Source organism: Neolamprologus brichardi, chromosome 12 (genome assembly GCF_056152115.1).
Source record: "Neolamprologus brichardi isolate AB-2024 chromosome 12, ASM5615211v1, whole genome shotgun sequence".
NCBI lineage: Eukaryota > Metazoa > Chordata > Actinopteri > Cichliformes > Cichlidae > Neolamprologus > Neolamprologus brichardi.
The window spans coordinates 23,031,276-23,054,453 of NC_142115.1; the positions used below are offsets into that span (position 1 = coordinate 23,031,276).

Genomic DNA, 23,178 nt, shown 5'->3' on the forward strand with positions numbered 1-23,178 from the left:
GCTGATGTTGTGCGTTTTCCATTTAGCACCTATGTTTACATTTAAGACATCCCATGAGGTTATCCTCCAACTCTCAACACCAGCAGACCCAAACCCAATCCAGTCAGTAATTATGGTCAAAACATACTCATAAAGTGTCTTCCTGCTCAAACAACGTTCAACCCCAACCGGGACAGACTGTGTCATGCCTCCCTTTAGCAATAACCAACTGTAATATACCAGAGTGCTTTCATTAGTGAGTGAAACAGTTACACAACTGCGTTGCCTTAACGGCAGGTCTCACCATTCAGATGTTGTACTAGTGTTGCAATCTTGGCAAAGGTAAGGCCCTGAGGAAGTATTTTGGACAAAGCAAGCACCAGTACATCTCCCAAGTTATTCAGCTGACTTTTCTTGGCGACCCTCTCAAAGCAACAGTCATCCCAGTTGCTTGTGAAACTTTTCCTGCCACACTTTTCCAGTTAACGTTCAATTTAAATGCTTTGATAAAGTTAATCTGTGAACAGCCAGCTTTTTGTGGTGTACCCTTCTTGTGAAGAGTATCGATAATCATCATCTAAGCAACCGTCAAATCAGCAGTGTTCCCCATGATTGTGGTTGCATTTATTGAACTTGGTGTTCTGGATGTACTCAAACTTGAAATGATCTATTCTGATCATTTGAGGTGCTGGTTTTATGATTTTATGATCTGTAAAAAGCCTTCAAAGTTAAAACAAAAAAAAGGCTTGCAATATGCCATGTTCAGTAAAGAGTTTCTAAATTATTAAAAAACTATGTTCTCACAATCTTTTTTTTGTTGTTGTTGTTAGATGCACTGGCATGCTAGCTTCACTTAGGACTGTACAGGTTGGACCTTTAAGCTTATAAAGTAACAGAGGTGACGAAATCATAAGATTTTATCTCGTGTCAGCAGTTATGTGGGAAGCGGCGCTCTCTGAATCTTCACTGGATGTTTTTCATGTGACTCCCAAAATAATTATCCTTGCTCAGATACAGTAGGCCAAGTCACAGCTATTCATTTCATGCAAGTTTATAGTGGTAAGATGGCCAGTAGGAGCAAACAGGATGCAGCTTTTAGCTAAGAAAAGCAATGTGTTGTATGAGAGTTACATAATGACACTCAACTACAGTGTATTTTATTTTCATGATTCATCCACAAAAGCCAATAATTCCCTACATCTTCCTCCTTTAAAAACTTGAGTGTTGTTGTATCAAAGTGCAAAGTTAAAAGACACACGTTTTAAAAAAGAAACATTTATTGTCTAGACATTTCAATCATTTTAGACCCACTAGCATTAAGATCACTTAGTATTTCTCCCGATTAGACGTTTCTGCTTCATGTAAAAGACGTACAAAAAGTTTGTTTCTAAAGCAAATCTGGTAAGAAAAAAAGAACATATGTACATTTATACAAACAGAAACAGATTTAAGAACAAGCTAAGCACAAGGTCGTGAAATTAATGAGCTGAAGCTAACCGACTCCTTCCTGAAGCTGAAGCGCAACTGCACCTTCTCTACCCTCGTCCTTAAGACGACGGTGAAAAATTACGATTTAATCTTTTCTTTAAAAAGTGACATCACATGTTTCATTTCAAAGCTAAAGTTTGAGCTAGTGTCCAATTTCAGAAATACAAGGTAAAGAAAGTATATAGCAAAAAAAATGTAATTTATTTAATGAGTATAATCAGGAGAAGTTTTGTTTTGTTTGTTTGTTTGTTTTTACCCATCATGGTCACTTATGATTTCCCAAATACAAGAACATTAAATTACATGTTAAGCCTTAATTTGTTCCCATCCAGGAAATATAATCATCGATTCATACAATAAGACATGATGTGTTTCAAATAGTGGTAAAGGCAGGGTGGGGGTGACTTACAGCGGTAAAGACATGGTGATTCTGTGACATCATTTCAGATCCATTGAGCAAAGCCCTTTCCGACATGCATTTCTTTCCTTTAATCACACTGCTTCATGTCTGAATGCATGAAGCAGCCTGTCACACTAGAATGGAGCCGGAAACACTGAAGTGTCACTTTCAACACAGAACAAAGTCTATTTGTCATGCCACTGTATTAACGGATGCACACACAAACTACTGCTGTGTCTCTATCTTCTAATCCACTATAGTTTTAATTGCAAGATTAAAACATTTGTCTATGAAGAATTTTTGCTATAATGGATCCAGGACAACAGAGTCTGTTTGTGACAGCCGGTGCAGCACATACATACAGATTTCCCCCCCAACACGTGCACGTGCACGCGCACGCACGCACACACGCACACACACACACGAACCCCTTTCAGTGACTGACAGGGAGTTTTAAACATCCAAATGTAACCACACTAGAGTTAACACTGCCAGTGCAATAAATCTTTTGCACGTATTGCAAAACTCAAATCGGAAATCTGCATATATCATGTCTGAATGAATTCGTGTTTACTTTACCAATGCCCACACCCTACAAGTCAAAGAACATAAACCCCAAATATTTTTTTTAAAGTCATTATACTCACTTCACTACCCCAAAGTAGTCAACCTGGGAGAAACAAAGAGGGGCCTACAGAACTTTACCAGTATGATGAAGCCAGTAATGCTGTGTATCTAATGTCTGAAAGGGACTTAACTGTGGGGTTACTCTAAGGAAACACCCACCAACATGCACTGATGGCATAGATTACTGCTATATTGTTATTATTGCCATGCCCCTGCCCCTTGCTTTTGTTAGAATAAAGCTCCATCTAAATATTTCTGTCAATATTGTGGAGATACATTTGTGTAGGACAACTTTAGTGTGAAAATATATGAAACCTATGTAATAATAGAGAAGGAATAATAGAATTTGACAATTAGTTAATCAACTTTTTTGAAAACACCAGGTTTTCACTCTTGCTTTCACCTTTTTCTCTTTTCTTTTTTAAAATTAAGATCACAGAAAGAAGGTTTTTTAGAATAACCCAAGTTAAGCATTCTGTAACATATTACCATTTCCTGTTCTTGAAGCTTATCTGGATTGTTATGCTAATTTTTCTTCACATAGCTGAGTGCTTTACTTTTTCCATTTGAAACTGGTATGGATCTTTAAAAAAAAAAAAACCCTATCATGTTACATGAGGATCAAATAAACTCGTGGCAGCATAATGTGAGACAAGTCATCATAGCCTTCAGCGTGTTTTAAAAATGTACCATTTGGACATTTTAAGTAGTTAAGTACAGCGTGTAGGTGGAAAGCTACAACTACAGTGCAGTTAGTGAGGATAGGACTTAAGGTAAAGACAGAGAATGTACTTTTCAGACAGAGTAGGCGTATCAGAACAGCAAGCTGAGGTTTTAAGGTCAAACAGCCATAGCTAAGAGGAACGAAAGGCTGTGAGCGTCTTCTGAACCAAAACACAAATCAACATATTCCGCATTCACTGTTTGAAAATGTCCCTCCATTCTGTTGTTCCTCTTTTTCTACCATCTTTCCAACATGATGCCAATTCTTGTCCATTCTTCCTTTTCCATTTGTCTTTTTTTTTTTTTACACAGTCACCCCGCAGGCCTGAGAGGTTGTCCAAATGTAGTTGTGCTGACATTTAGTGTGTTTCAATATCTGATGTTCAGCAGTGTTGTCTGAAGAGCTCGTTTCAGAGTCCCCTTTGGTCCTTCTCTGATTCGTGTAAATGATCCCAGGTTAGCCCCCAGCAGTAAGCAGATATCTGAATATTTCCTGTGCTTCCATTATCATCCACTTGCTCCAGTTTATTCCCAGCTGAGTTGGAGTCATGTACACAGGCACAACAGATCAGTGCATATACAACATGGGTCTCCTTTTTGTGTTTCTCTGAAGGTTTTCTAACAGAATAAAGAATGTGCCATCAAGGTCCACCTTATCTGTGGTGTGTTTCTAGAAACACAGAGCATATTGGAAAAAGAAGAAATGTCCCAGCTTTCTTTCCATATATTTAGTAGATGACCTCATAAACAGTGGCCTTCTTGTCCCCTGAACCAGTAACAATGTACTTGTCATCCACAGATATGTCACAACTTAGTACCGAGGATGATTCTTTAGACTGAGGAAAAAAGAGATAGGGGAAAAAAAGTCAATAATGAAACGTTTTAAAAGAAAACTAGAAAATAAATTCATGTGTGTTTGTATGGAACAAATGTAAAGTTGTGCTTTTAAAATTTACTGAATAGTACTGAAAGTAATATGGGAGCGACTGTGAGACTGCAAGGCTTTTACCTCAGTAATCATATTCAAAGTATAAGCACGTTTTTCTGTATAATTCTCTTTAAACAACCTCCTTTGTTGGACAGCACTGACTGTTTCATAGCATTGACTCAGTTACTGCATGGATGCAAAACAGTGCTGGTGGATTTTGCAGTGTGGTTTATTAAAGCCAAAGCAGCAACTTTCGAGGAGCCCATTTTGTGTCATTTATGTAAATATATAATACAATGAATGTACTGATCAATTGCCACCAACCTGGAATATGCTCGCCCCATAAGGTGTCCTCCATGCATTCAGTAAGTTGTCCTTTCCTGTGCTCACAAACCATTTGCCTAGTAGAAGAGTAAATACAAGCATGCACAATATAAAAAATGAAAGCACCGTAGAATGGAACATACAACGTACAGACATAACTTCAGTGAAACCACTAGGTTGGGGGTGTCTTCACCTAACAATGGATTCCAAGCCCACATTTTTTTCCACCTCTATTTTGCAGCTCATTTAATATGCAAGTTGCTTACCACAGTAGGCAAACTGCAGGGAGAGCACACAGCTCTCATGTAGATGAAGCTGGTATTTATCCGGTTTGGTTACATGAAGGACCTCAACATTGCTACTCTCCATTCCAACAGCGAGCCATTCTCCTGTCGGACAGTAGCCGAGCGAGAAGATCTGAACACAAGAGAAAATAAATATTAATAAGTCCTGTCAGGATTACAAATTTAACCAACTGATACACACAGATTTTGTTTTAGTGGGGATGCTACTTTAAAATAAAAACTGAAACTTGTGGATTTATTTTTTTTTAAAGTAAATGACTGAAATAATGTTCAAATGCCTGTATGATTGTGCACCTGTGATGTAAAGTCATGCTGCTGCAGCTGCCGTCCCTCCCTCAGATCCCAGGAGCGGACCGTGTTATCCAAGCCTCCGGTCCACAGCTTGGTGCCATCATTGGAGATGTCGATACAGCTGGCTCCATCTGTGTGGCCCTGGAACTGCCTGCGGGATACACACATACATTCTCAATTAAATAAAGACAGACATTTTGGAACAAGGCACCAACCATGAGCTGTGCAGGGCAGTTGGTATGTATCACATGTTACCATATGGAGAGTGCTTACAGCATTTCTCATCAGAAGCCACTTTTGTAGTACTAACACTAGATTGTCTGCCTCTTGGTGCTACAATCATAAAGGTTAAATCAGTCAGGGGCTGAGACTGCAAATTAAAGGTCAAATCTGTTGCTTAGAGGAGATTAGAAAAGCCAAGCAGTGATTGTAGATGTCCTTAACATTTAGCAGAGGCATATATTTATTTGCAGCAATCTTCTGAAGAGTGACAGAAGTAAAAGCATACAGTTATCTTTTACCTAACGAGTGTCTGGTTGTGCAAGTCCCAGACTGCGATGTTTCCATCGCTGCAGCAAGAAAAGCAAACTTTGGAGTCCGGGCTAATTGCCAGAGCGTAGCATGCTGGTGCTGATGATGTTAACTCTGCTTTAATCCTGGGAGTAGGCGTGGCCAAATCCCAGATTGACAACGTGCTTGCCTCGCCTCCCACAATAAGCGTCCGACCATCAGGGAGAAGACGGCAAGACCGGATGTAGTTGTCTCGGTTCTAATTTGGTAGGTACAAAAAAAGTTAGTATTTAGTACAATATAAAACATTTTATTGTGTTGTATATTCACCACATACATTTAGTATTCACTATTCTGCAATTTAGAGCATAAATTCTAGTCTGATCATTTCTGACAAACAAGTGTTCCTCAAACTAATACTCTGAACTATATATTATGAGGCCATTACTGTAGTCCTATCCCGGAAGGAGTATAGTAAGTAAAGCTAATTTTTCATGGGATTTGACAAATTTGGCCTGTCCAAACAGTCCAATACTTTTTGTTATGTGGACTGATCACCATCAAAACACTGCCAAGTGGTCAAACCAAGTCTGGTCAGGTAAAAGGGAAGCTGTTGTCACCACACAAATAACACAGACAGGCAGAATAACAACAAATTAGTGTTGTAGAACAGTTTTCTGTTATGTCTCTGCTATGCATGTTGATGCCAGTCTCCCCTCACAGCTTCTATGTTTGGCTTTGTTTTGTGCTCATGTTAATTTCCCTTTTACTTCTGCAAAATAAACTCATTATTATATGTGGTCTCCTCTTTTGAGCTAGTCCAAAACCCTATTGTGGCAGGAAATATTTTCCACTTCTGCACCTCAACAGGCCTTGCAGCAAAAGTACATTAACTTTTGGGTGGTGCAGTTTTGCTGTCTTAACTGGTAGGCCTGGGAAGACTTGTTTTGTTAGAATTCATTTGCTGCTACAACTCGCCTTGCCCTTGTGGCGGCTGATTCCTTTGCAAATTATCCCCTAGATTCAAACTTAAGCTATGTATATAGAGAAAAATTCTCCTGTGTTTGTAAACTGCTATTCACTTTACGCAAACCATGAGCCAGCTCATAACAATACACCTCACTCACCAGACAGTCTAGCTGGGACACAGGACTCTTGTTTCCTGGGTGACTAATGTCCCACACCTTGACACAGCCCTTTCCTCCTGTGTACACATGTCGGGTGGGGTTACTGATGGTAACGGCACACACCACCTCTCCGTGGTTCAGTGTGTTGATCTGACGGGCATGGCGAGGGATCCCAGGCCCCACCAAAGCATCTGGAGGAAATGGAACTGGCTGCATCTGTCCGTCGGCCGCGACATGAAATGAATAAGCACTGATGACAGAGAGGAAAAAGGATCAAGAAAAAGAAATCATCATCATTGTCACCATCATCATGGTAATTATAAGACTAATTATTTTTACAACTATACTTACGGTTTGCCACCAGGGATTCCTGTCAGACTAGGAGGCATTCCAGGAACTCGCATGTGAGGATGAGGATCAAAACCAACCTTTTGGACAGAAAACAGACATTTTATAATCCCAGGACTAACAAATACCCATGAGAATTGACAGAATGCACACAGGTCAATACTAACCTGTGAAAAAGAGCATAAACACTCATGAGCGCAAAGCTAACACATACTCTCAAGCACACATTAAACTGCTTATTCTAAATGACAACTACAAGAGACAGCAAACACACACAGGCAGATCTGTAGGTATTTGTGACTGCTTCCCACCCCATCCTCATCTAACAAACAAACACACACACACACACACACACACACACACAGCTGCTAAGTACACAACCTGAGTTGCTATCAAGTGTTGCTCAGACACTGCTGTGTGACTACTAAAGCTATTTAAACAGTGTAATGAACACTATGTAAATACAGCAAAGAGTAATGTGGTGAATGTACTGCACATAGGTATGCCATCTGTATAAATACTATCCAAAAGAAAGCAGGGACATGAAGCTTTGCAACTATTCACAATTTAATAGTATTTTTTTGTTGTTGTTTTGATTCTTGTTTTAAAGTATTCACATTGATTAATGTCACTTTCTTTAAAATAAAATAAAAATTCCATTCTTTGAGTATTTAAATGCCCTTTTAAGTTACAATGCATGACACGGGAAACTACAACATAATGACTATTTCTTTAGAGGGGTGTAAGTTCATGAATGTGGTAGAGATGAAAATCTGCCTGGAGCAGGTTACAGAGTTTTATGGCTGAGAGGTGACAACAACTGCTGCCCACCTGCTTCAGGTATAATAGCAAAGAGAAAGGCACAGTTGAAAAGTTTCATGTGAAGGGAGCAGAACTCAAAAATGCACTCTGTTCTTTTCACATACATTCACTGGCATGAAAATTCATAAAACTAAAGAATCCAGAAGTGCAAACCTGACACCAGGCTAACATAACTCTAGCATCTGAGTTTCTGCCAAAGTTCTATCTTGGCATGCAATCCATAGACATACACAGATTTAAAAAGTCACCTCATTTTATCACGTTAGTCTTGTTCTTCTACTCACCATTGGTGACCGCCCGTATGCGGCCACTGCAGCTGCCGCTGCAGCACTCATCTGAGGTGACATGTTGTGCAGTCCAGCAGCATAGGCTGCAGCTCCAGCTGCACCAGCTAGCTCCCCATTCATTCCTGCTGTGTGGGGCAACATGCCAAATGCACCTGGATATGGACCTGGTACAGCCAGGGGAGTTCGCAAACCTGCAGCTGGAAACAACCACAAGAGAATTAGTTAATGTCTAAGAATGCAAGTCTACGTTTTTTCACCACGCACTTATCAGACATTACTGCCAACCAGGCAGACCAGGCTATCATGTAAAAGGAACTTAAACCTAGGTAAACTGAGATTTCTAACCAGATATCTTGCAGTCACACTTTATATTAAGCTGTCTCTAGGATAAGGTTTTAAATATCTTCCATGAAACTGACTGAACGAGCAGACTTCTGCCTGAAGCAAGCAAACTCTTAGTATTGAGGTCATTTTATTTGCCTCTAACAGAAAACTACATCATTTTATAACTATTTATTAAGTAGTAAGTTTAAATGACTTACTAGGTGGATGTGGTATTTCCATTGAGGGGGGTTTTGAAAGATTTGGTCGGATTCCAGGTGTGGAGCTGGGCCCGGGGGTGGAGTCACCTCTAGGCGTGGGTGTGCTTGACTTCAGCCCAGGTGTACCTGCCTTATCTCGCTGCCAAACACCAAGGAATAATTATAAATATACAATAAATCAATCAATCACTCCATTTACTGGGTATATTTATATAAAACAAATAAGTTTTTTTTTTCCATTCCTACCATTGCCATCTCTTTAGACTTTAGGGAGGAGGAGCTGGCTGATGATGCAGTAGAGGCTGGACTACAGGGGTCTTTCTTGAGAAGACGCGCTTTATCCAAGCCATTTTCTCTAGGAGAAGGAAGAGGTGTGCCACGAGGGGAGGCTGGATCCTGGTGAAGTAACAAGAAGTCTGTTAACTATTTGGGAGTTCAACTTAATACAATCTGACAGTCTCCTTGAAAGAAGAAGACCACAGACACCTGAATATGATGCACATCTTAAAAATGGACCATTGATGTAATGTAATTTAAGCATGTACCAGACTCAGCACAAAAACTAACATTTATAAAATATATTCAAATGTACTGACCTCATTTGAGACATCCACCACCAAATTGTCATCACTTTTCTCTGCGTCACTATCCTAAGGAAGAGGATTAGTTAGATAATCAAATTAGTCCATTGACTGGCTGTATAATTAATAAAATATGTTCAAATGAATGAATCAAATTAATTGCTTTTCCTTTGTCACGTTACATTAAAGACACAGGTACCAGAGAGATTCCTTACATAGTGACTTGAGTCCTTGTCATCCACCTTTCGCTTTTTGGTGTCATTTGAGAAGTCAGGTCCGTTGCGTCGCTTATCTGAATTCCTAAGACTTTCTGGCAGCAATGAGTTACTCTGCGAATTAAAGCAATGAGGAGGATGAGAAGGGCAGAACACTGCCGTTCATAAAAATATGAAAAAGAAAAAGGACAATTTGGAGGATAAAGACAAATTTTGCCATTTACAGTTCTGATTTCACTCAGTTGTGTATGCATCCTGCATAAGCTCACTAAAGTGTCTGATCCGTCTACCACTAATTACAAGAGCTATTCAGCTATGTAGAGCAGGTTAGAAAAACATACTCCTACTTGCAAATAGGTTAATAGTTCACAGAAGCATGAATTAAGCAGCACTAACACTTAAACAGCAACCTCTTTTCTCACTTGACCAAAGCCCGTCACAGCCACACACAAACACATGCCTCTGAAGTTGATGATTACATTAAGTGGCTCTCAAAATCTATCAGTGCTCCCTCTCCTGGCTCTGACAAGCTGCACTGGCTGTACTGAGAGTGTGGGTGAGAGTGTGTGTGTGTTTGTGTGCACAGTGTGTAATTGACTGTGAAAGCCTGTGTGTACGAACAAGTGTGTAACAGACTGTGAGTGTGTATTGCTTGCATAACACTCCTGTGTCCCTGCGTCCCAAGACTACACATACACACAGAGCTGCCTCCCCCTGGCCTCCTGACCAATGGATCCTATTGTTAATGGATTAAAGCTTCATGTTGAGTCCATTATAGTCTCAACCTGTCAATGAAATGTGCATCCAACATACACAAACACATGCGCATGCACACATCAAGCAAGGGAGTGAGTGCTTGGGCTTTGAGGGGGGAAAGGGTAAATGAAGGAGGAATGGAGGGAGGGTGTGAGAGTGTGGAGGAAAAGAAAGGGTGACAAGAGACGAGGGACGGAAAAGAGTTTCGGGGGGGGGCCCCTTCCTTCATACCCCCCCCCCCCCCCCCCCAAACCTCCTTTCCTCCCCTCCCCTCTTTATTGAAAGGTTTTAGTGAGCTGAGCACAGAAGCACTGACCCGCAAAACGTAAGCAATTTCCCCCCTCCCTCTCTCTCTGTTCGCTTTTAGCATGGTGCCTCTCTCTCCCATCTCTGAAATACACACATACACACACGATGTCACATGACTGCTGGTCCCTCACCCCCCACTCTTCCCCAAGCCCTCCCCCTCTCAGTGGTGATGATATTAAACACAATGAGAGTCTTTAAGCGCGGGATAAGGGGCGGTGGGAGGGGGAGAAGGGGGTAATCTGCTCACTGAGGTGTTAAATAGGCACAACAATGCAGGCTAGGGCTGAGAAGTGTGTGTGTATGAAAAATGTGTGTGTGTCTGTGTGTGACCATGCTAAAAAGCTCATTTGGAGGAGAAAGGAAACCTAAGTTCAGAGCAGATCTAGGGCAGGCCAAAGCCCTACCCAAAGAAATCCCACCACCCCTGCAGACACAGACACACACAGAGACACGGACACACACACACACAAGCTGAGAGTCAAAATGCAAAACTTAAAAAGGTAAAAGCTATCTGGGTGTGAAACAGCACTAAAAACTACAAGGTGCTTTTATTCATAATGACATGGTGTCATAAATTTTATTGATCCCTGAGGGGGAGTTGCATAATAAAAGCAATTTCAATATAAAGGGGGGGCAGCAACAGGTGACATCTACTCGCATTATGAAATTCTGTCCTACAGCATTTGGATAGATTTGACATCAACCTTTAGCTACTGCATTTTCAATTATACCCTACAACTTCTAAGAACTGTATGAGTGGCCAAAAATAACCTTTTATATAAGTGCATTAGTGAAAACCAAGCAATTAGCATATCTCTTGAAATTATATAAATTAAATATGTATAATTACTGTGTGTGTGTGTGTGTGTAAATTTGCATTTGACTGTGTTTAGGAGCAGTTTACTTACTCACAGCTATCTATTAACTAGAAGAACAAAGCAAATTTCCCGTAAACCTAAACTATCCCTCAAACAAAAGTAAGACAATAGAGTAGCTCACCAGAGCAGTAAACATTGCTGCAGAAAGAGGAAGTACTTACTGTGCTGGGCTCTCGCTCTGTTGTCATTGGAAAAGCGTGTGTGTGGTTGAGGTCACGGGGGGTTTACCAGAGCAGAAAAAAACCAAACAGATGAGGGAAGAAGAATGAGTTCAAAATGTCTTTACAACTAAGAATCTGATGTTCAGAGTAAATTGACTCAGAGTCTGAGAATGACATGATAAGCAGGTAAAAAACAAACAAAAAAAGACTTCATTGCAACAAAATTCATACATAAACAACCCCTTTCTATCAGAAGTGTTTCTGTGCTGGAAGGTGCGTCTCCTTACCTCTCAGGTGTTCAGGTCCTGCAGGGTGAGAGTCTTGTCCAGACATGTGAGGTTTTTTCTCACCACTCTCTTTTCCTGCCAGATGAGGAGGAACAGCTCCGAGTGCTCCTGACAGAGCCAGAAGACTAGCTGAACCACCCAGCTGAGAAGGATGGAGGCCAGCAGGGTGAGGAGTGAGGGGTACAGGAGCACCACCATGGTTATGTGACAAGTGCTGCTGCTTTAAGAAAGAGAAGGGAAGGGGAAAAAAACAGAAGGAGAAAGAGGTGGTTAAAAACATTTTTTAAAAAGTGACCTGCTACAAAGAAGTACCAGTCAATTTTTATTTAGTCTGTGGTATACACAGCTGGACCTGTAACAGCCACACAGATGAATAAAAATCAGTTTAAAAGAACCACACCTATGTGGGTATGACCTAATTCAGCAGTTGTGATGTAGTGCAATACATTACAATCCTGGCTAAAACCAAAAACAAACAAACTAAAAAACAGAGAAGTTGAGTTCAACGAGGAGTCTCAAATGTCATAATACAACTACCATAAATGTTTAAAGCATCAGTATCTGACACCAAAAACCCAACATAAAAGCAAGCCAAAAACAGCTAAAACTTAACAATGCTCTGTAACCTAATCAAAAGAGACTTCTGTCCCTATTAAAGTCTTCAAACAGATGGGACAGTTTCTCCACTGTCTGGGGTTTACACCACCTCAACAAGCTGCTGCGCTCTACAAGGTGGTGAACACAGCCTCTCCCCCCTACACACATCCTCCTCCCTCTAAGGTCAAACACTGAACAATACTGACAGCTGGGATCACAGCCCAAACCCTGAGGATGTGGAGGGGGTAGGAGGGAGGAATGACGAGAGCCCCAGCTGCTGCTTGCACTGTCAGATCTTGTGAGGGAGTGAGGCGACTGAGCAGAGAGGGGAGGAGAGAAGGAGAGAAGAGGGTCAGAGAGACAGAGAGAGAGGGAGAGCCAGTTTGGCTGGCAGCCCTGCTCTCTCTTTCACACCAAATCAGGCGCTCGTCTGAGCGTGAAATGCCTTTGTGTTCCAAAACATCATTATTGCCTCCTCAGACAGTAGCTGCGGGAATCCAAGCTCACTGATTCGCCGCAGGGAGGGGAGGAGGAAGGAGGGAGAGAAGAAGAGAAGGTGGGGCACAGGAGGCGACTCGGCGGGGGTGGAAGCAGTGCTGAAGGTCAAACCGACTTTTATCTCACCTAATTGACGCACCCACCCCACCCCCATCTCACTTTGGAGCCCCCGCCTCCTTTTACCTCTCCATCTATCCTTTGCTCCCCGCATCCTCCCCCAAAGAATGGAGGTAAAACAACAAAACAGTCTTTTAGCATCAACCCCCATGCCTGCCTGCGCACACACACTCAATTTCCAGAGTTAGCTCGCCTGCCAAACAATCAAACATAAACACACCCACACGTCACACTTGATCACACTTAACATGCATACGCATAGTCTAGATAAACAAGGCAGGCACACACATCCTCACTCAACCATCCTACCTCTGCCTGTTGTTTTCTGGGGATAACAGAAAAGCATGCTCTGCTACACACAAACGCACACACACAAACAGATGCAAAGCACACACACGCACGCACACGGATACACAAACAGGACCCCTGATGGGAGTAAATGGAGGGGAAGTATTGATAGAGGCAAGGGGAGCCTGGTTTGTCATGGGATGTTAGTGTGAACTGGTGTGTCTGTGTGCATTTGTGTGTGTGTGTGTGAAGTTGGGGGCAACATGCTTCATTACGCTCATTTAACTCACAAACGGGGTGAATGACAGGCTGGCGTGGGAGACGAGAGGAGATGGGAAGGGGGGGGGGTCTAAGGGCAACGCTGTGACCCCCCCTTTTACAAACACAAAAATCCTGCAATTAAGACTCAAACAGCAACTGCCAAATCCACCTCTCACACCAATCAGACACTAACAGAGACCCCCATCAGTTCACGCCAACTAACAAGCCCACCCCACATCACACCAAGCCCTCTCCAGACCCCTCCTCTTTCCCACATTCCCCTTGAACCAAAACCCATAGCGTCTCCTCCAGCCAGTCAAGCCCCTATGGCTCCTATAAGTCCGAGTAATAATGGTTCTCTAATCCCACCCAAAGAGTCATCACCACCAACAGCTAGACTCTCCATCTCCGTTTTGCGTTGAGCATCACTGTCAAACCTCAAGGAAAAAACTACTTTTTACTCTTAGTGTGACAAATCATTTTCTACTTAAGTATGAATAGCTGGTCATGCCCCATCAGTCTTCCAAGTCTGTCAACATCTTTTCAATAAACACCTTTCATAATTCCTGAAGCATATCCTCTTTGTCAACTTACTCATAACGAAAGAGTCCAGTTCTATCAATCAAAATCAAAACCATAGTCTCAAAAGAGAAAACATATTTGCACAAGGGTTAATTTTCTTTCATTTCCCATAAAAATCTCTCATATGCCCTACATCTAATTCTACAGTCTAAGTCCAGTGTTGGCTTATATCCTTAAGTTAAGTCTGGTGACAAAGGAATAAGGAATCTCATTTAAAAAACACAGTCTCAGGTATATTCCTAAAACTTTATATAGATATCTGTTATGATTTGGTAGCAGTTCTCAGGGTTTTAACTGAAATGAGAAGAGAGAAAAAAAAAGACAAGACAGGTGACCAAAATAAGGACTTTTACCTTGTGTTTGACTTTGACCCATTTGTGTTTGAGTAAACAGTAAGATGTGTATTTACAATCCATTTTTACTATGTAAACAGAACAAATTGTTTCTTCAAATAGAACACAGACCTTTGATGACACAACAAGACTGTGGAAAACGTGGCTTCTATGTTAATCATTAAATGGTGCATATGCAATGTATTAGGTAATTTGCTATACTAATGTCCATGTCCTTATTATGGTTGCCCCCTAGGCAGCTACTAACACTAGTCATACTTACTATGTTAACTGCACACAAAGAACAACAAGAACAAACAAAGAAGATTACTGTGGTACCCAACAACAACCTGAGAACTGAAATAATTTTATTACCAGAGCAAAATCAAACTGTGTTCCAAACTTGTTTGTGTAGGGAAAGAAATATTTCCTATGGAGTAAACACACACACACACACTGCGATAGTTAATGCAAAGAGAAATTAAAGGAATACACACTGTAGGTGGAAGACCGGGCAGTCCACGTACCCCGATGACAGCATTGAGCTCTGCCATGGTCACCTGTTTGGCTCGCTCCACAGCCTGAACCACCTGCTGCTGATGCTGTAAAACAAAGATGCACAAACGTTTGCCAAAGCCTGAGAGTAATGGCAGATTTACCAGTAAAATTAGAGTGTATAAATGGGATACAAAGCACAGTCTGTAGCTCTAAGTCACGCATACTTACCTCCTGTGAGAGGAAGGGAATGACTTGCGCACAGATGGTGTTTAGTCTCTTGGCAATCTCAGTCTGATGAAGTAAGAGACACACACAGATAGAAAGAGACTTAATTGTTGATGACATAATTACATTCATTTAGAAAAGACATCTGTTCAGTAACACCAATAAAGCAATAAACGTGCACACACACACACACACACACAAGAAAGTGATGCCACCACAGCAAGCAAGCAAAATACCCCACCAAAAAAACCCTACCAGACAATGATACCAATGACACTCATCGACTTCTCTCCACACAGAAATCCAGTGTGTGCCATTTTCAGCACACACAGTGTAATGAGATTTTCCTCTCTAATTATAATTGTGGGCTCAGCTCAGGTTTCTCTCTTACCCGTTTTATTTCTTTTGCTCCCTCTCCGTCTGTCCTCTGTGTTCTTGTCCCTCTTCCCATCAGCACTTCAACATAATCTCATCAACTACTAACTTGGTTTGCTCTCCCTCGGTATCCATGCCAACACATCCGCCTGCCCCTTAAACCCCCGGAGGTGGTTACAATTGGCTGAAACCAGATACCCCCGTGGTGGCATCAAATCAGATAAGGGGACTCATATTACATATCATCCAATCAAATTGATACGAGGACGACCAGAGTGAAGTGGGAATTGGGGACCATGAAAGGTAGTAATGGCTCAGACGATACACACATAAATATATAGATACATAGAAACATGCATCATATCACCCTGTATTATTGTTGGGTGAATACTCAGGAAAAATGCGATGGTTGTCGTCACCGAAACAACAAATGGTTTTATGGAAACTTTTCAAAACTCGGCCAAAATTAAGTCATCAAGCTAGAAAGAAATGTAATATCCCACAGCACAAAGCAACCACCTGTGTGGGTTTAACTAACCCAAAAATGACTTCCCTTGCTATGCAACTGATATATGTCCTGTTAACCCACTTTACAGTAATAGCAAACAAGTAACTGTTCAAGAATTCATTGCCCTAATCTCCCATCTATATATAATTAATTTAACCTGACAGTCTGCTATTGTTTACAAATTAGAAATTTGAAGAAATGGCCACAAAGTCAGGGGATTAAAGCTATTACAGATCATCCAGAGAGTGATGGTAAAGCTAACATAGGCAAAACCTTTTTTAACCTGTCACTGAACAAAAATTCAACACTAATCTATGAGTAAAGTGTAATCAAAATGGTCCGAGAGGAAACCTGACTTCTGCATGTTCTCTTGGCTGTTTTAAAACTGTGAAAAATGCAGAGAGGAAGACTTTGGGAAAACGCCGATATTTTTAAGAATAAAGGAGCTCCTGTTGGCTGTTCTACAAATGCAGATGTACATGAATGTCCCTTCAGATGGAAACCCTGATTGAGTCATGGGAAATCCCACTGGGAAACTTGCTCTTCAATCACTGGCATGAACTGGCCGCAACAAAAAGGAAGATGGTCTTGTCAAACAAAGAGTCTAAAAGGGAGACAACCAATAAACACATTAAAGCATGGTGTATGTTTCTTTTACAAGTTGGAGGATTGCTCATTAGGTAAAGGGGAGTGTTAGTAACGTTGCACACCTAGCTAATGGCATGGTAAGTTCCCAGACATCAGCAACTGTTTGAAGGAGACATCAATATAGAATATGTTATAGAGTTTTATTACCCAATGAAGGTACATCACAGCACAACCGTTTTGGAAGCATGACTGTCTGTTAAAACTTCTTCTCAGTCCTTCCACTAGTCACTGAGATATTTCAGCTTGGGCTAAAGTCCAAAGGCTGACAGGCGCTGCCATCTCTAAAACTTTAAAACCATGGCGTTGCTGCTGTAAATTATTTAATGATTTTAATGGGTCTGACAGCTCCTGAAAAACTGAAGTGGAGACGTCCTCTTTAGCTGGAGCATACTTGCGCTCAATTAGATGTCTCTGTCACGCACACACCTGTCAGCTCGCCAAACAGCCACAGTTCAGCCAATTATGTACTTGGATGAGCTAAATCAAGTGCTACCGTTTCACAATGAGTCTTGAACTACACACATAACTGCTTCAAAAATAATAGTACTTTCAGTTATATTTATAAAAATTATTAATATATTTATAAAGTAACACAACATACATCTTGACATGTCAACAAATGATACTCCCCAGACAAATTTAAATAGGGTGGTTGAATAAATACTCCACGTAAAAGTAAGCAAAGTCAGAACAAATAGACGTAAGTATATATGGAACAGCTTCCCTCTGAGAAAACTAAACACTGAACAACTGACTCTTTATCCAGAATCAAAAGACATGTTAAGCCTTCAGAGTACGCATACCTCTGTGTCATAACTACATGAGCTCAGCAGCCTTGCCACAGTTTTAACATTGCTGTCTGTGTATGTGCACCTGATGGCTACAGCACACTTTCGACAAATAAGAAAGGGGGATCTTAAAAACCTGTATTCTGTCCGGTTTTAAAGTTTCAGACTTTCCTGTACTGCCAAAGTATGCCAAAAATAACCAAGTCATTCCATACCAAGAAATCTTGAAATAAAAAGCTATTTCGGGCATACTATGTATATCCATTCTAAGAATTCTGAGTTGTAAGCCTATAATTAGCTTTGTATACAGGATCATTAGGCTGCCTGAGAATAGTGTGACCAGATACTAGGGCAACCCAGCAAACCTAAGTCGAGAGACAAAGTCAAATGCTCAAATTTCCCAGGCTGCAGCCAAGACTTACAAGTTCATGGTGTTGGCTTCAAAAGTCTCTCCTCTTGAACAGGGTGACGTTATAGTTTATCTAACTGAATTATATTTGCTTGTGGGAAAAAGCTGCAAAAAGTTTTCAGGCAGCAGCTCAGGTGCTAACCAATCAAATTATGTTATGCAAATGTCCTGAGAGAGCAGAATGAAGATGGAGTACTCTGTCATTCATCTGAACTTTAGCAATAATCTCCAGAAAACAAACTAGACTTCTATCAGTGGAGGAACAAAGACTGTTTTGTGATTTTTGGCTATATTTATGATGAAAATGATCAAGTTAGAAGCAACAAAACATGTTTCTTTTTCCTCTGCTTGGTGCCCAGCCTTTGTATAGGTGGTACAGAGGAAGGAAAATAAAGTATTGTTGTGTGCACTAAAGGAAAAAGCAATGTGACTGTGATATTACTAAATGTAAATGTCAAAACTGAAAGCTGAATATCTACCCAGTAACCAAATATTAGTGTCCAGCTCAACCAGTTCTCTTGTATATGCTTACATTTAGACCCAACCAGCTACACTAAGCTCATAACTGCTAATCAAAGCTTTCTTTGCTTGCTTTGTGATTTTACACAATATGATCTGTTGTTACTCTACTACGCCTCTCCCCCAACATTGAGACATGTCTAATGTCAAGCATAAAAAAGTAAAGAAAATCCACAAAAACTCACAGCCTGTGCATCCAAACCCTTAAATTAACATTTCTATATAGTGAATGAATCGAACAATGACTCATAACTGAGACAGTGGGTGAACAGAAGTTGAGGATGCAGAGAAAAGATGCAAGCATACACAGAAAATGTGCGAACAGAGAAGCAGCTTCCCATTACACATATAATTGGAGCATTATGCACCCCCCACAAACGTACATCCTCAGCAGGAGGTGAGTTGTTAGTCTATATCCTCCATACCCCCACCCACCCACAGAAGCTTGTTGCTCTGACAACTGCAGTCCCAAGCTAATGACCTCCCCTGGAGCTTTAGTGAGTGTAACTGTGTGTTTATGTGTGTGTGTGGACAATAGGAAGAGATGCATCTCCCTTACAATGAAAGAGCAGTAGCTTCACATGGACATAAAATGAAAGAGGAGCCAAAGAAGGGGGAATTTGGGGTGGGGGGCGGTTTGTAGCGAAAAGGAAGAAGAGATCCCATAACTATTATTGGAGAGCAGAGGAAGGCAGAAAGAAAAGAAGAGGACTTGGGGTATAAAAAGGGAGAATAACACAAGAGGAGAAGGAAGGGGAAGGAGTGTGAGAGAGGCGGAGAAGTATCCCCACTCTTCACTGAAGCATCCAGCCAATCCACCTCCAATTTCCTCTGGTCTGACTGGTCGATAGCTGTGGTAATTACTGGTAAACGCTCTGAGCCCTGCACCACTCCTGTGGGGAAATGTGTGTTTGTGTGTAGCGAGAGGGTGAATTTTTCCCCTGCTCATCATCCATATGTCTACACACTTAAAAGGAGAAAATTTTTAACTTTCACTTTCTGTGTACATGTGTATATGCATCAACAAGTTCTGTGCTTGAGTTCACTCTACCGTCTGTGAACTGAAACTGTCACTATCCTCGCGTTTTTGCATACATTACTTAGGGCTATGCAAAGTGCCCTTGCCTTTCTGGATGTGCATGTACACTGATTGGGTAATTGCCCTTGTTATTGTGCGCTTCATGTTTGAGTCTGCCTCGTTACTGTGTTAACCTCCCAACTTCAAAAAAGGGAGAGCTCCACTGTATCTCCTCCGTCTGCCTCACCGTGATCGATTCCTCTGCCCTCACCAGCCCTACCCCTCTAATGTAATAAAGCAGGCCGCTCCCCTAGACAGCACCAATCAATCTACAGAGCCATTCATCCTGCCTCTGGGCTCAGCCGGCCGGCCCTAACTGGGGAAATGGAGACAGAGCCCCATCGATCACAAATAAACACACATCCACACACACATATACAAGCATACAGTAAAAGAGAGAGAGACACATACACAAATGCACTCATGCACACACAAGGACACGTCAACAGGCCCACACTCCACATACATCAAAATCCATCCATGAGAGGAAGAGAGATAAACAAGAGGACCAACAGAGTAGACGAGCAGCCATACCTGTTTGTGCATTTCAATGTTGAGGCCATACGACATCTCATAGTACTGGGGGAGGGGAGGGAGGCAAAGAGTGAGAGGGTTAGAGGGGTGAAACAAATCCTAAACTCCTGAAAGAAAAAGCCTGAATAACTTAATAATTAGCTACACTGTAGATGTCTTTGAGGATATTTGCAGATCTTTTTAAATTAAGTGTTCCACAAAGAGGTCAAACTACTTTGAAAGTCAAAACATGCAAGTCAAATGCTTTTTAACTTGAACATGAGGCAATGCAACATGCTCGCAAACAATCTGAACTGAACAGCATTCGTGTCCATGTTATGTTTGTTTCTGTGCTAGATTAGAAGCTTTTGACACACAGCCACATTGCTTTGTGTAAAAGAGGTAAAACTTCAGTGATTAAAGGTGAAAAGTAAGCTCTCGTGTATATTTTATTTTCTGAAACAGTGAAACACATTTTAAATCAACGTGAAAAGTTGTAACAGCACAGCATCTTTACACAGTAAAAGCAGGTGACACTTGCATGTTGCTCTTCCTCTTCCCTTCATTTAGTATTTAACAATACATATATTTTGTATTACGAGTCTTCCGATAGGAATTTGTATTCTGCTTTATAAGATACGGACAACTTTCTCCTCTAGGAAACTTTAGAACTCAGGCATGTGATATGTGACCCTGCAGGGCAAATGAATTGAGTATAGGGAGCTCACCATGACGTAGTGCCTCTGCATCTCTGTTTTTTCACTGGCCAGCTTCTCACACTCCAGTTTGAGACTTTAAAAAAAACAACAAGAAAAACAATACACCATTTACTTTGAGTGGGACTCAACATTTCAAGTTAAACTAATCAGTTTTCATTCTTTCTCTCACCCCTCTTGCTTGATGATTTAAACACCCTCTAAAACAGACCATGGAGATGTTTTCAAAAGAATTGGTGCAAAAATGGAAAACACGATGACTGTTCCCGTCAAATAATGGGTATACGTTTATGACAATCCTCTTCTTTGAATATGTAAATCAGAAACATTATGTCTGCAGGTCTAGCTTTCACCTGTTGTGAATAACCCACCCTGACAACATCTAGAGCAAAGTTAAAAAAAACAAAAACAAAAAAAACAAAACACTCTGCTCACATGCAGTACTTAAGCAAGCCTTTTCCCTACACAGCTACACACACAGGGGAAAATAAGGCGTGATTTATGAAACCCTAAGCCCACACGCCACCCCTCTGGCTTTCACCCATCAAGAAGATGTAGACCTACCGCAGTGCAAGCGCTAACACTGATGCCTGCTTGCATATGTGTGCACTTTTGTATGTGTACGTGAACCTAATCCAGGTTTATGGGTTAGTCTGAAGCCAGGGTTGAGGTTTTGTTCATTATGGTTATGAGGATGACTGTGGTTAGGGTGAAGTTTAGTGTTGGGAGGGCAGATGACAATAGAGGAAAATGTGAATCGAGTGTTTGTGTTATCCACCTGTGGTACTGTGCCTGAAGAAACTGAAACTCCTCCTTGATGCGGTCCAGTGACTCTGGGATGGTGAACTTGAAGGGCTGGCCTGGAGCCTGGTGGGGCGTCTGGCGCGTGCGCGCGCGCACACACACACACACAGACGGATTACCAACATCACACTGGTACATTACTTACACATTATTGACTACATTATGAATATGATACTTTTCAGCACAAATACAATATCAACAACTTCTAAATATTAGTCGTTATTTAAAAAAAAACAAAAAGCTAAAACGGAGTATAATCAATCCCACTGTAGAGCCCAATTAGTTAGAAGACTGAGCTTAATATAAACACACAGGCAGCCCGGAGGGGCGGGTCATATAACGAGGTAATGTTACCCGGTTGAGCCCGGTGAAATGAGCGTCTGTTAATGCACAAAGAGCGTCTTACCGGGTGTCGCCCCTGGGGAAACATTGTTATCTCCGGGAGGATGAAACCGTTTCTTTCTTAAAACCCCGTCAAAGTGGGATCAAATGGGGATGAAAAGTAAGGTTGTGGGAAGCTCCCAATCACGGAGAGGAATCCATCCGCCGTTGTTATTAGGACCCCCGGTCGTTAATTACAAAAAAAGCACCGCTTGTCCGCTTCGTCTGGGTTCACCGACCGTTTAACGTGAATTTCCGCTTCTCCCTGTCTCTCGGTCGTCTGTCCCCCGCTCCACAGGCAGCGCGACCGTAAATCAACCGGAAAAACACGGGAAACGGCTCATTAGTTGAAAGCAGCTGAAGGGGGAGGGAAGAGAAGGGCAGGAGAGCCAGGTGAGAAATGAAAAAAATAGGGCTGGAGCCACCTTCGCCACTCCGGCGTTTGTTTTGTGTGCGAACTGATGTATTCCGAGTACGGAGGGTCGACCAAACAAACAAACAAGATAAAATCAACCCCGTAGATCCTCAACAGACAGCCGCAAACTGCCGGCGCTCAGTCAGAGCATCAGAAACAAATCCACACAAGTTAATTGCAGAGAAGAGTTCCCACTTGACTCGCCGCGGTCGCTGGCTGGCGGTTGAACGGTCAACAAATACAGAAATATTTACTTCCTCGATCAGTGTGGAAGCAAGCCTTGCCTTCAAAATAGATTTCTCGTTTTTAAGACAAAAAATAAAAAACGAGGAAATATGTCGTTAATTTTGATAACAACAACTCCCACAGCGGCGGGAACTGTTCACGGTCCTGCTCTGCTTTACCTCAATGGCAACTTTCTCACGCGGTTTCACGCTCACCCAGCTAACCGAAACTATAGGCCAGCCCACAAAACGCCTCCAAACCAATCAAAGTCTCCGCTCCACGTGGGGATAATAATGTGGGTTATGAAACTGGCCAATGGTCTCTCTGCAAAGTTCCTCGATTCTGTTGACCTCGTTGAGCTACGCAGATTTTCTCCAATCAGCGCGTCGCAAGGAGCTGCCACTTCGGAAGCGCGCAGGGCGGGCAGTGCGGTGGGGAAAAAGGCAAGTCTCAGCTGTCAATCAAAGTAACGTGGGTTCCAAGAGCAGAGCTGTAAATGTGCGCGTCCACACA

At 41.7% G+C, this 23,178-nt stretch overlaps 1 protein-coding gene across 5 annotated transcripts; it reads right to left on the reverse strand.

The window, feature by feature from the left end:
- Nucleotides 1–1,238: 1,238 nt before the first annotated feature.
- On the reverse strand, nt 1,239–22,891 carry LOC102781168 (transducin-like enhancer protein 1). 5 transcript variants are annotated; one of them, XM_035907289.2, is made up of 20 exons: nt 22,051–22,891; nt 21,619–21,707; nt 20,853–20,916; nt 20,146–20,190; nt 15,290–15,352; nt 15,061–15,165; nt 11,889–12,108; nt 11,602–11,618; nt 9,498–9,611; nt 9,298–9,351; nt 8,948–9,097; nt 8,702–8,840; nt 8,157–8,356; nt 7,054–7,130; nt 6,703–6,952; nt 5,587–5,834; nt 5,069–5,216; nt 4,736–4,886; nt 4,470–4,546; nt 1,239–4,053 (listed from the first exon to the last, which is right to left on the reverse strand). In XM_035907289.2, the coding sequence occupies exons 1-20, from the start codon at nt 22,072–22,074 to the stop codon at nt 3,946–3,948; spliced, it is 2,343 nt and encodes a 780-aa protein (XP_035763182.1). In that variant the 5' UTR covers nt 22,075–22,891; the 3' UTR covers nt 1,239–3,945. The 5 variants fall into 5 exon arrangements, with proteins under 5 accessions (XP_035763182.1, XP_006789820.1, XP_006789819.1 ...); XM_006789757.3 differs by having other exon boundaries at nt 11,889–12,105; nt 21,619–21,719; XM_006789756.3 differs by having other exon boundaries at nt 21,619–21,719.
- Nucleotides 22,892–23,178: the final 287 nt, after the last annotated feature.